The sequence below is a fragment of the Calcarisporiella thermophila genome (genome assembly GCF_041956535.1).
Source record: "Calcarisporiella thermophila strain CBS 279.70 unplaced genomic scaffold VTP21scaffold_31, whole genome shotgun sequence".
In the NCBI taxonomy this organism is placed as follows: Eukaryota; Fungi; Calcarisporiellomycota; class Calcarisporiellomycetes; order Calcarisporiellales; family Calcarisporiellaceae; genus Calcarisporiella; species Calcarisporiella thermophila.
Genome location: NW_027192221.1, coordinates 259537 through 272247, shown reverse-complemented (window position 1 = coordinate 272247; position 12711 = coordinate 259537). Strand labels below are relative to the sequence as shown.

The 12711-nt window shown below is 34.9% G+C and overlaps 4 protein-coding genes across 4 annotated transcripts; 1 reads left to right on the top strand and 3 right to left on the bottom strand.

Annotated features, from left to right (window-relative positions):
* Positions 1-1151: 1151 nt before the first annotated feature.
* On the bottom strand, positions 1152-2755 carry VTP21DRAFT_7659 (uncharacterized protein; the record flags this gene model as incomplete). The annotated part of the gene is made up of 3 exons (XM_069398424.1): positions 1152-1309; positions 1392-2466; positions 2552-2755. 3 exons carry the CDS (start codon positions 2753-2755, stop codon positions 1152-1154), a joined length of 1437 nt encoding a protein of 478 aa, XP_069246452.1.
* Positions 2756-6149: 3394 nt separating this feature from the next.
* Positions 6150-6473, bottom strand: VTP21DRAFT_7658 (uncharacterized protein; the record flags this gene model as incomplete). The annotated part of the gene is made up of 1 exon (XM_069398423.1): positions 6150-6473. One exon carries the CDS (start codon positions 6471-6473, stop codon positions 6150-6152), a length of 324 nt encoding a protein of 107 aa, XP_069246451.1.
* Positions 6474-8400: 1927 nt separating this feature from the next.
* Positions 8401-9327, top strand: VTP21DRAFT_7657 (uncharacterized protein; the record flags this gene model as incomplete). The annotated part of the gene is made up of 1 exon (XM_069398422.1): positions 8401-9327. One exon carries the CDS (start codon positions 8401-8403, stop codon positions 9325-9327), a length of 927 nt encoding a protein of 308 aa, XP_069246450.1.
* An 866-nt stretch (positions 9328-10193) lies between these two features.
* Positions 10194-10649, bottom strand: VTP21DRAFT_7656 (uncharacterized protein; the record flags this gene model as incomplete). Its single annotated transcript, XM_069398421.1, has 1 exon — positions 10194-10649. The coding sequence occupies one exon, from the start codon at positions 10647-10649 to the stop codon at positions 10194-10196; it is 456 nt and encodes a 151-aa protein (XP_069246449.1).
* Positions 10650-12711: the final 2062 nt, after the last annotated feature.

Below are 12711 nucleotides of genomic sequence, written 5' to 3'. Positions count from 1 at the left end.
CAGATCCATTACCCTGGAGATAGTCTCCGGTGAAGCTGTCGATAGAGTCTAAACTGGCGCCTCATTGTTGCCTACACTATTCTTACTTTACTTTCACTTACTTTATACAGATCGGTAAGCAACAGCATGCAACAGGACTCATTGATAACAAAGCAATTCAACTTTCAATTATCCACTAGCATTGAAATTTATCCTCGAAATAAATTAATTTCGTCCTCCTTTTGACTCCTTAATATATCACTATTATCTAATAAGAGGAAAATTCATGGTGACGTACACTATGGAATCATGAAGAGTAATAAGCCACCCTCCTGCAAAGAATTTTTGAAAAAAAATTTTCTAAGATACGTTGCCAATTTTCTGGAATTAAAAATGAATCGGACATTTTTTCTCTATGAACCCGAAATCATGGTGGCCCAGCCATAGTCTTATTCGCACATGCAAAGGGTAAGGCCTACGGAACTGCCTAAGAGCAAGAATTGGGCCAATGTGCTTTCAGGGGTGTTCTCGAGCGGGCATTGATTGGCGATCGCCCAAGTGGGGCATCCAACATAAATAGGGTTTAATCATCTCCGAAACTCTACCGTCACATCCCTCCAATACAAGTCGTGGCTTAATGATTGGGCCCGAGAGTTTATATTGAAGGATATGTGGAGCGATGAGCCCAGTGCAATGCTCATTCAACAGAAGCTTAGAAAGTTGGAATCACAAGGGTGATTTAATAAATAGCAAATGTATTTTCTACGTTTTTTTAAATTGTTATTTTATTCAGCACTCGGAAACTTAATTTATGAATCTTGGGCCAGGAGATATCTCGCGACATTTCTTATACCTTCCTTTCAATATCTACAGTGTAGCTTGATGTCTTCGCAAAGGTTTCTATAAGATTTTCCTTGGAGGACCGGCTAATATCTCTCTACACATGCATTTGTAAAATCAACTAGATCTCCTTGGTAGATTCCACACTTTCATCTCTCTCAAGGATATCGGCCTTAGCCATGTATTTCAATATCGTCTACCTCTTGATCACAAAAATATATCTTTATTCGCAAAGAGATAAAATAGAATTACTTTAGTTGTTACTCAATATCAAATATTACACAACATTCAACCTAATATTATATGAAGCTTTTATTGCTCCTAAAAGAAACTCATCTGCTAAAGCAATTCTGTGATTCGAGCTTTCCAATATGCTGTTGAATGAGCTTTGAACTGCAAGATGACCAAGTGTTCTTGGTCAATGAGTTACCGCCCATAATGTCGCCAGTTTGGGGGCAGCTTTTGGCAGCATCTTCTGCATCATGTGGGGCTTTTGGGAGAGAAGAGCAAGTCATACATTAATACTTGATTTTGAAACATACTTTCAAGCTGTTTCTAACTACAGTACTTACCTCCGAAATAATGCCCTAGCTCATGTCTTGTAATGTGGCCAAACCCATTGTTTCCAACCCAGGGATTAGGATTAACAGCCACGACACCTCCAAACTGATTTCCAGCACATTTTCGTAGTCGACCGCCAACCGGACTTAACCCACTTACATCTCCATTGCTGCCCTTAGAAACAATGATGGTCATTTCTCCTCGACCCACTCTCCCAGGGTTTTTATTGAGGAATTCCGGAAAGGAAGAGAGAACTTGGTTCAAGTTCTTTCCTTGAGCAGGGAACTGAGATTCGGAGAGGAATTCCACTTCTGGATTGAAAGAGAGTCTTTTTAAGCCGAGAGTGGCTTCACGGCTAAATGCTTGATTAACCAGTTTATCAAACTCTGAAAGAATGACACCTCTGATTTTATCTTCACTCTGACCAGCAAGTGAATTCCGGTGCACAAAGACTTTGATGGATACCGAATGTGAATTAGCTTCAGACACCTGAGGATCCGTATCATTCTTTCCGACATCAGTATCGTCTGAAAATACAATGCGATCGTCTTGGCCACTCGACGTGGTAGAATTTCTATCGGATTGAGTAGACGGAGTTGGACCGTCGTCATTGTTATCGACACGAGGATCATCTGGAAAGACTATGCGCTCATCCTGAACTTTAGTAGAGGAAGTACCATTGACGGAGATATTGGTGTTTGCATCATTGCTAGCGTTGGTACCATTACAGGATAACTCAGAAGCCAAAAGGTTCTCCTCTATTGTTTTCTTCAGGCTTTCAATCTGGTTCTCCGAAGCTTGAAAGGCACACTCGTTTTCGTCGGGAAGAGGGCGAAGTCGATTTTGGACCGTAAATTCACCTATTGTCCTGATACTATTTTTGCCCTGAAAATCTTCTCCTCTCCCCCCAACAATGCTAACTGTACAGGCGCGACCACTCGGCTCTTTGAATACAAAACGTCGTGTACCGGCATTACATTTACTTCCATCAACACTATTTAATGTTTCTGGGCGGGAACCACGAGAATCTTTTGACTGGCTAACTGTTCTATTTTTACTTCTATTGGAATTATCTTTAATATTTTTCTAAGGATAAAGTGAAGAATATTGTTCATATCAGACTAAATCTAAGGAAATAATGCGAAGATGAAAATATATCTACTATGCTCACCTTAGCAGCTCTTTTGGCTGAACTTGTTTTCAAGACGTCCTCTGCGGAATTCTTAATGAATTGCCCGCTTACGATTCCACTTGCATCTTTTACGGCATCCAAATTTTCATTTTTATCACAATCGGAGAGTTCTGGTCCATTCACTACACGCCCCATTCTGCCTTGATCTATTCTATCTCCTACCCTCGATGGCATCATTGCCATTGAGCTTTGGGCTTCCGTAACAGACAGTAGTAGTGAAATAATAGCGCAAAAAGGAAGAATAGCGTTCAAAATCATTGTTGAATATTTTGATCCTTTTTTTTTTTACAAAGAACGTAAACTTGCTGGGACCAATGTATATTTATATCCAAAAAAAAAATAATGCATTGGATTCCGAATTTATATTTCACAATTCGTAATCTAACAATATCGGCACCCAAAGCGGAAATGAGAGGTGCTTTTGGATGGGTTACTTACTTGGGTTAAATAAAGTATAGTAAAGCTTCTATGGTGATTAAAATCGTCACTTTTCCTGGGAGCATCATATAATTCAATTTAGTTTCTTCTTATGACAATTGGACCCAGCAGAAGGCTAGACTATATTTATCCGCTAAAGGCCGAAAAACAGATGGGGTCACGATCTCAACCCTCTTACCTCATCAAATGTAGAACCACGTTTGTTTAACAAGTCCTATCTTGGTTGGTACCAATAAAGTAGTGCAATGGTAAAAGTATTTATCGGTTTAATCACTTTACAGCAGAATACCTACCTATTCACCGATTGGTGCCTTTCGATGTACGAACCCAACGGCATTTATTCAGCAAGCCATGTGATCACGTAAAGCATGCTTCTCTTGTAACCATGAATTATTTAGCCCCAAAGCCAAAGTTTGAATCCTGTCATTTAGAATATACTTTATATATATTGTGAGAGCAGCATAATTTTATAGATACAGTATATGGCATATGATATATCTTTGTTTGGATTAGAGTTTTATATGGTAATCAGAATGTAGAGTGCTATATAAAACCGTTGAATTACTTAACTGCGTGATTAACACGAAAGAAAGAATAAAAAGTAAGCGCAAATTTTGTAATGGGTCTACTTGTTATTTATACTTGATGATTCAAATACTCATTTTATGAAGGAAACGACTATAGGATATCAGAATTAATCATAGAAACGCTTTGCTAAAAGGAATCACTGCGTGTAGAAAATATTAGGCTGATTTAAATTTAATTCTCCATTATGTATTTTAGAAGCATGCAATATTTTGAAACACTGTTAAAATATAATATCCATTTTTCAGTTTATTGACCTTGGTTTAAGGTACTTTTATGATTTTAATTATAATCAGCCTATTTTATTCACTCTTATTTATATGGTGGACACAATTAAAACTCAATCTTGATCTCTTGAAATAAGCTCGTAAAGGATCCTCAAAAAACCCACCTCGTACAAATAAATTATCCATAACTTTGAAATGACCAATAAGCGGGCTTTCTATCTCAGAGGAGGTGGAAATGTAGGAACCAACCTTGTTTCTCTCTTGTTTGCTGACGACATCTATTAAGCAGATATCGCTTAATAGATGTCGTCTTAATAGGGGGCATTTAAATAATCATCGGAAATGTCCTTTCATGTAGATATTCATCATGATACAGAGTATGATAAATCACTATCCGTTCTATGATAAAAAGCATTCGAGAAAGTATAAGTGACAATAAACAGGTTTGCAAAAGGACTATGATAGCAATTTATTCTTCGAAAGAACATCATAGGGTGCTACGGGACCAAGAAATTTTCAAACTACAGTTTGACAATGGGATATTTCGTTGGCGAATGACCCCGTTGTGCTATGTAACTAGGGTTGATTGAGATAGGAGAGCATGATGAACCCCGCTTGTTTTATTCCAGAATGCAAATGTTCGATTTGTTGTAAGCTCAAATAATAATGATGTCATAAAGTATCCACTAGGTATAAGAGTTATCTGAAACTAATAGGTTCAACAATTACAGATCTGAAACTAACGTAAATTACTTACACGCCTTAGCTTCAGATCTTATTCTTAGAGACCTTTAGTTACGTCATCTTTTATTTAGTACTTGTAATAAATCATTCGGAGTTAAATCTTTCTCTACCCTTGGTAACAATTACATCTATTAACATAAGTCACGTCTATACCGTAACTTAATATCTGTAGGTGAAGGATCTGAGAGGAAATTGAAATTTAGAGAGGCCTACCTAGGTTCCTCAAATTATTAGAAGGGGATTTTGAGCGTAGAAGTTGGTATTTTAAGCTCTGTTCGAAACAAATGATTTACTTATGTAAACCATTATAATAGTAGTCGTGCGGCTGGTGGAGTCTATTGGTGAGAAGTTGAATTAAGACAGGGTATGTCTATGAAGTCTAGTATATATTCTTTGATAAACGGATGAGTAAAGATGGCAGTCTCTTTTTCATTATCATTAATAGTTGGTGGGGCTATTGAAGCCTTTATTTAGCACTGTGGCAATGAGATGTAATATTAAGTGATCTCTACGCGGCATAAAGAGAACATCTATTATAGCGACAAAAGTGTTATTTTAGTCACCACTAAACGCGATTTTTCCTTACTCCAACTAGAACTACAGGCTGGACACATGACGGTGACAAGCCCTTGACAGTGCCTCCTATTTTCAGTTATTTTTTTTTATTACACGATGTTATCGAGTTGTTCTGTACGATTCCGGGTCGCTTATCACTTGCTCAATTAGTGTATATCTGAAGTAAAATCCATTGATTTTGCGAGATAATAAATTGAATGAACCAATATTCACCGAAAATTATTCTCACCTTGAAATAACAAGGTATTTCATCTGGTTAACCTATGTTATAGTCGAATAATCACGCAAGCTAATTTTAAATAAAAATTTCAAACGATATACGAAATAAAAAAAAGCATTAATATATACGTCTATGCACTAAGAGCTTTGGAGGCATATTATAAATGATTAGATGGATAGGTATTTAAGCATTCGCTCCACAAATAATCTACACATAGTACATATGTACAATAAAGAAGGTATGTATATATAAGCCTACTAGAATTTGACTTCTAGCTACACAAATAATAAGCGCATCCCAAGTTGGCTGTAGCTATCCCTTCGTGGTTCAATACCAGGCAAATATATTTAGTTTCAATCACACTACCTAAATCATGCTTTGGGAATTCAAGAGAGATACAAAAATGTGCAAAAACGACACTTTTATCAGTAAAAACATTGCTAAGTCACGACACTAATAGTAGTGTAAAACCCATCATGGATAAATAATCAATAAAATACCTTAGGCCATATCTCTTCTCCCCATATAAATCGTTAATTGCTTATATTAACCGAAATTGGTTTCCGCTTTATCGTTGTATAACTCCAGATGATAAATATTTAAGAATTTCAAATTTAGTTACTCTAAGTAGCAATTATATCTACATTCCTTGTCTCTATTCCTTTGATCTATATCATCAAATACTATTTATTGTATGTATACAACTAATTCGGAGTATTGCAATAATTTTAAGCTATTACAATTAACATATCGGTTGCATGGATTAATTCTGTAGCCGATCAGTGATTCAGCAAGCAAAAGCTATACTTGCAGCCACTGCATTAACATCCCTAACACAGCCTCCGAAACCATCATCTTCGTGGAAAACGCCTCCTTTGCAATTAGCCTTTTTGTAGAATGTAATGCCTGGATTGTTAGGTAGCTTATAACTGTGGATAGTTGGTTTTGCTGGAATATTCCAGCATCTTGTTTTACATGGTCCGGGCGAGTCGATCGCAGGTTTACCTTGGCAACGGCTGTTGGTATACCCTTGCACCACACCTGCAAAGGCTGATCCTATACAAAGGGCGAATACTCCAATTATGACTGCAATTATTTGCGAATGCTTCATGGCCACGTTAAATCAGTCAAACTCTTTAGAGAAGAGACTCTATTGTTGATAATACGAGGATTTTCCGGCATTAAGGTGTATTTATACTATTATCAGTGGAATCGCCATTATCGTGGCTGGGAGATCTAGGCTACTAATTTGGTATAAAAAGGAATTGCGGATTAAGCTCAACATTAATTGGGTTAGGTGAGATGCAAATTTTATTTTGGGATCAGAGATAGTTTGTATTCTTTGAGCGATGCAAGGAAATTAACTTAATATATTGTTTAATAGAATATTGGGTGACTCATTCTACCAGAGATTACATAAGGATAAATATATCAACCTTATATTGGGTCATTTTGCACTATAATATATATTGTGTATACGAACTCATAAAGTTTTTGCTTATAATTCGTCGATCTTAAGGATTTCCTCTGTCAACGATATATCCACAAATATACAATATGGCAATATCCAAATTATTTATCGTAAACTACCTTTTATTTCGATAAATTTAGTTGAAAAATAAGCTTCTTGTTGCATTTAAACCTATCTAAATTTAATATACTTTTTGTATAATTATAATATGTACAAAGTATCCTAAGTAACATCATTGTCACATTTGTCAATTGAGCTTAAATTGCAGTTAGAAAGAATTTTTGAAAGCACTGAATAAAGCATATTTTGCGATTGCACAGCCACCTTTAATTAACCATCTTAAATAATTTAGCATATTGAGAGAAGATGGAAATTTTATCTCAACAAAAATTAGATAGAAGAAAACACAATAGTACAAATGGATTTCATAGTAAAAGCAAATTTAAACTTAAGACCTTGATATACGCTGAGGGATGGGTATACTATTTCTTAGATGGGCTGAGGTTAAGCAGCTGTAGAAAATCTAGCAAGTGTAGTTTCTCACACTATCATACGATATTTACATGATCTTTAGAGCGGAATTAGCCCGTCTCGCTTTCTCGACATAAACAGAAGGTTCTAAATTCTAGAATGTTGTGCTACTTCATAACCTTTTTTTGCGACTTTGTACACTATAGTGTACAATTGAATACAGATTTGAACTTAGCTAAGTTCAAATCTGTATTCAATTTTTTATTTCCTCGCTCTAATTATAGAGAAGGATCGATGGTTTACCTCCTAGCTAAATCTTTTGGGCCAATTATTTCATCATCGATATCCCAGGCAGTAAGAGTGTTTTTAGTGAAAAACATGTATAAATAAAAAAATACATTTTGGCATTTCATAATTATTTTTTAGCACCCCTCCTGCCTCGTGTCATTTTTTTAGAAATAGATCTTCTACTTTCACCTTAATATATATAATATAATAAAAGTATTATATAATCACTCTTAGGTGCACTTGACCCTTTGTGCGAACACACATTATAACTATATCGCTCTTTCCTATGGAAAAATTAGCAATACCTACAAATAATAGGGACATATTGAGAAAGTGGTTGCCCATTGGTTCAAAGTATTGTTTAAGATTAATTCAGACTCCTCATGAAAATAAGGATATGAATATCCAATAGATTTAATCCTGCTATTATTTTTACGGCTTGGTTCAAAAATTTCAAATGATTTGACCAATGAATTGGGAAAACTTATTTGTTACTGTAATACTTTTGAGATTGGATCAGATTTGATTTAGGATTCGGCTTAGGTATAATAACATATAAAGCTTATTCAGATATAATGCTATAATTGTGCTATGCACACAACCTATTGTGCATCAAAACTAATGAATGCTTAGCAAGCAACTGGTGCGCTATACATCACTCTCAGCCACTATTTCTTGGTTGATATTTTATGGTAGCAATTTCTGAAAGGAAGTAATTCTTGGCCAAGGATAGGAATATTCATAAATAACGATACATTCTATTGTAACTAGAATCGTTAACAATCGATTTTCCACTAGAGTCTTCTTCATGCAAGTCTTAATCTTTTTTCAATTTGTACTGATTCTTTTAGGAGTAGCCCTCGCTCAAATTGATGAGCTCCCACCCAACTTGCGTAAACTCAGTGAATTAATTACGGAAAAAGTCAAGAGTTTGGAACCGATTTTGGCTGATGATATTCGGTTACTGAACCAAACGAGATCTAAGGCGTTGCCCGTCCTTCAGACTAGCCAAGACTTATGGCTAAATCGACCCGAAATCAGCAAATTCAGTGATCAAGTGATCAAACTTTATGACAAGGTTCAGAAGCATCTCCTCAAGGACGTCACAGTCGAGATGGAAATTGCAGCTTCAGATGATATGGCAAACCTGATCATGTCTTCAAACCACACCCTGTTTCCAGAAGAAACGAAAATTTCCCAGCCCATAGTAGATAGAACAATTGCTAATCTAAAGCATACACGTTTACGCAACTACACCACGGTGGGACTTCAGGGTAATGGGGATAATGCGCAGAATCCTGGTCATATCATAATAATAAACGGTCCATTCGTTGAAAACCTTGGTAACGGAGAACTTGCAGAAGCTATCCTCGCGCATGAAGTGGGTCATGGAGAATTAGCACACGGAATTCGAGACGACATCGGTGCTGCGTTCAATATACTTCATCCTGAGTTGTTGGATCCGACTTTCACGAATATCGCTACGGCAGCTTTGAGCCGAAATTTAGAATTCGAAGCCGATAGATTTGCAGTTGAATACCTTTTGAAATCCAAACAAGACCCTCGCATTATGGTTAGAGCTTTAAAAAGGGTTGCAGAACTGAAATCATCGAGTCGCAACGTTACTCATATTTATGATTCACATCCCGTTTTAAGAGACAGAATTACTGCAGTTGAGAAAATCATCTGCAGACAGCCCAAGCTAAAATACAACAATCCATCTAAATCACGATAATGATGCATGTTTTAAGCTTAGATTTCATTTAATACATATTCATTGTTCTCTTTGTATTAGAAAAAAAATAGAAAATATTATCTAATGATGACGTTTTAGTGATTTAGTATGTAATTCTCTTCTAGAATATGAATAATTGGATAATTCACCAACTCTAAACATATATATAGAAGGTATATAATCAGTTGATCGATTATCACAATTCCTTGCATAGCATTTAAATAATGCTGATGTAATGCCCAAATATTTTATTGTAGTTGATTTTTCTATCGGGGGTGATCTTCTTGTAATCCAAATGGCCAAGTTCTAGCTCTTGGTGTGTGTCTATTAAAGCTTATCTGTACAGTCGCTCATTTTTGTTTTCTTCCATAATTAAACCTAACCTTCACCTGTTCCTAACGTCTAAATCCCGCTTCTTTGTTGACCTTAGGAAATGAATTTAGTATCCAAATCTAAGTGATCACCCACCAATTCATATTAATTTGTTTGGTATTTTCAAAATAGTGAACTTAAAATCTTCATGGAGTAAGAAGAATATTAAAATTAAGCAAATTCGTAGTTGATGTATATCCACACTTTATAGTTCGTAAATGCAATAAAATAAAAACGAGACGCAATATATCTTTAAACAGCAAGTGCGCCATTTATAGGTATTAGCTGGCCAGATACCCATCTCGAGTCGCTAGATGCAATAAGATATATGACGTCTGCAATATCTTCAGGGAGGCCCATTCTATATACTGAATAGCGTAAAGTATATTGAGTGTAATTCAGATAATTTATTAAGAAATATATTAAATCGGGCAATTATATTATCTAATCATGAGCATAAAAAAATATTTTACACGATTTACAATTTTGCTAGCTCAGTCTGATTCTACTTCATTATCTTTTTGCTGAGATTCGTTACTGTTGAAATCATTTGTAAAGAAACCTGCTGGCTCAAAATTTTCTTCCGTAGATGTCAAACCGAAATAAAATCCAGGATAAACCTCTCTTAAATACACAGAAGCAGATTTGAAAATGGGATAACGTAGTCGTATTGCCATTTTGCCATCAGGTGGGTAATTAACATAAGACACATTGCCCTTAACCATACCAGCCTTGACATCTCCACCGTCTTCGTGGGTGTAATATGTCGATTTCTTCCAGAAAGGGGTTGTAATCCTTATCATATTAACAAGAAATTTGTCTGCATCAGGACACTCTCCAATATGACATACTCTGCAGACGTTTTCGCATGTGGATCCATATGTAGGCATATGACCTCCTTCCAGCTCAGACCAAAACTGTTTTAGTTCATCAAACGAACACTTTTCCATATTGAAATCATCCTCAGGATCCCTGCTGAGAGAACATTCTGTATATGCTATTATTGTTTGAACAAAGCAAAAATAGATAATAGTGAATAAAAATATTCGAAAGCACATCTTTAAAAAAATACAAAATTTAACAAAAAATGATATTGTTTACCAATACTACAAATTAATTTTATATGCACACGCAGAGGGCATTTTATACTGTATATACTTTTACACAAGGGTCTTTACAAATTTATTACCCCAATTTATGTATACAATATACCCCTAATACAGTTTATCTATAAAAGCAAAATTTAATGGAAAGTGTTTCATATTCTTTTGGTACAACTGGAAGAATATACTTTAAACTAAAGCTTTAGTACATAAAGGATACTAATTAATCGACTCTAATTGTTATAAAAACTTTAGGATTAAGCTTCTTTTTTCTATCCCCGATTGTAGACCCTTATTTAATTATTTGCACTTATTTTTCTATACAACTCTACAGAGTCATAAAATACTTAAGGGGCATTATTATTTCTATATTGTTAATAAATGGGTGAATTATAGGCAATAAAAAAATGTTTAGTTCTAATGATGCATTGAGCCATACATATAAATTAAATATTCTATATGGTTAAAAATCTCGTGGCAAGATGAAGAGATTAACGAGATGATTTTTCTTATCACTCTAGAATTGATCGGTTATGAGATGCCTATTTAGTTAACGTTGGTTAAGAATTATATAGTTGACTACTAAACTAAGATCAATAGCATGATAGTTTTTTCTTTTATTAAATCTTATATAATTTTCAAAAATTTAAACTTTTTCATGGGTGCAATTGCTGCTCTCATAAAATCTTTCAATACATTACAGCGTTAGGAGTTTTTCTAAAATTTGGTAGAGACGAGTTTTGTAAAGAGGACTCTGGCTTTATTTTTCAACACAATGGAGATAAGTCAAGATTGATGATTTTATAACTAAAGTCTTTATAATAGGAAGAAGCAGTCATTTCCACGGTCAACCTGATTTTACCTGGAAAAGTATAAAATTACTAGGATTCCACACCCCTGAATATTATAATGTGCCTGAGAATTACATGATTTTATCATTATCAATAATTGTCCGATATTTTTAAGCTTGAATTTCATTTGTTTGATATTCGTACGATTAAAACTGACGGGATAATCAAATAAAATATTTGAGACTATATAGATACGAGCTCATCAAATGTATTTTTGAAGCTAATAAATCCTCACAAGATTTAAAAGTGGTTTTTCCAATAGATTTCCTACATATGCTTTGGACTGTTAATCACATGAGTGTTTTAAATTATAAAGGTTCAGAAATCTTTATATGAAAAAATCGAGGAGATTTAACGCTCCACTTCTCCGAAGTCATAAAAATATTGATTCATTATCTTTTACATATACATTTTATAGGACGACACGATTTCTGACAGAATAAAATAAAGACGGAGGCCTCAACCTCTTATATCGACTTAAGAGTTAGAAATCATATTTGTGTTTGGTTAGAGCCATAAACATTTACACTTTAATAATGTGCTAGAATCTGAGCAGTACATTCAGAGAATAGTTGAGATATTATCATTTTATTTAACAAGGGTGATATTTGGTACTCTAATAACAGTCTTCACTACTTTACTGTAGTGGGAGCTTGGGATTACATTACAAGGGCTACTTAGATGATACCCCAGATTTCAACAAGAGTCGAGGGACTATGAGGATTAATTGGCTACTGCGGTTATCTCCTCGCGACTCCAACAAATGATTATCAGCAAACCTTGGATAATAAATATCAATGCTGATAGGTGAATGTTATATTCAATATTGGATAATGATCGGATATTTATATCAAACTTATGTTGAGTTTCTCAAATAAAAACAACTAGCTTGAACCTATAAGGGATACAGACTTCAACTAGTTCGAGTAGCTTGTTATAATATAGCTTCCTAAAATATGGAGAGCTGTTAATAGAGATTGAATATCTTGCAACAGTCCCCGCTTTCAAATACTTGGAATTATACTTTGATCTATTATAAGCTAAAAGGCTGTAGTAAT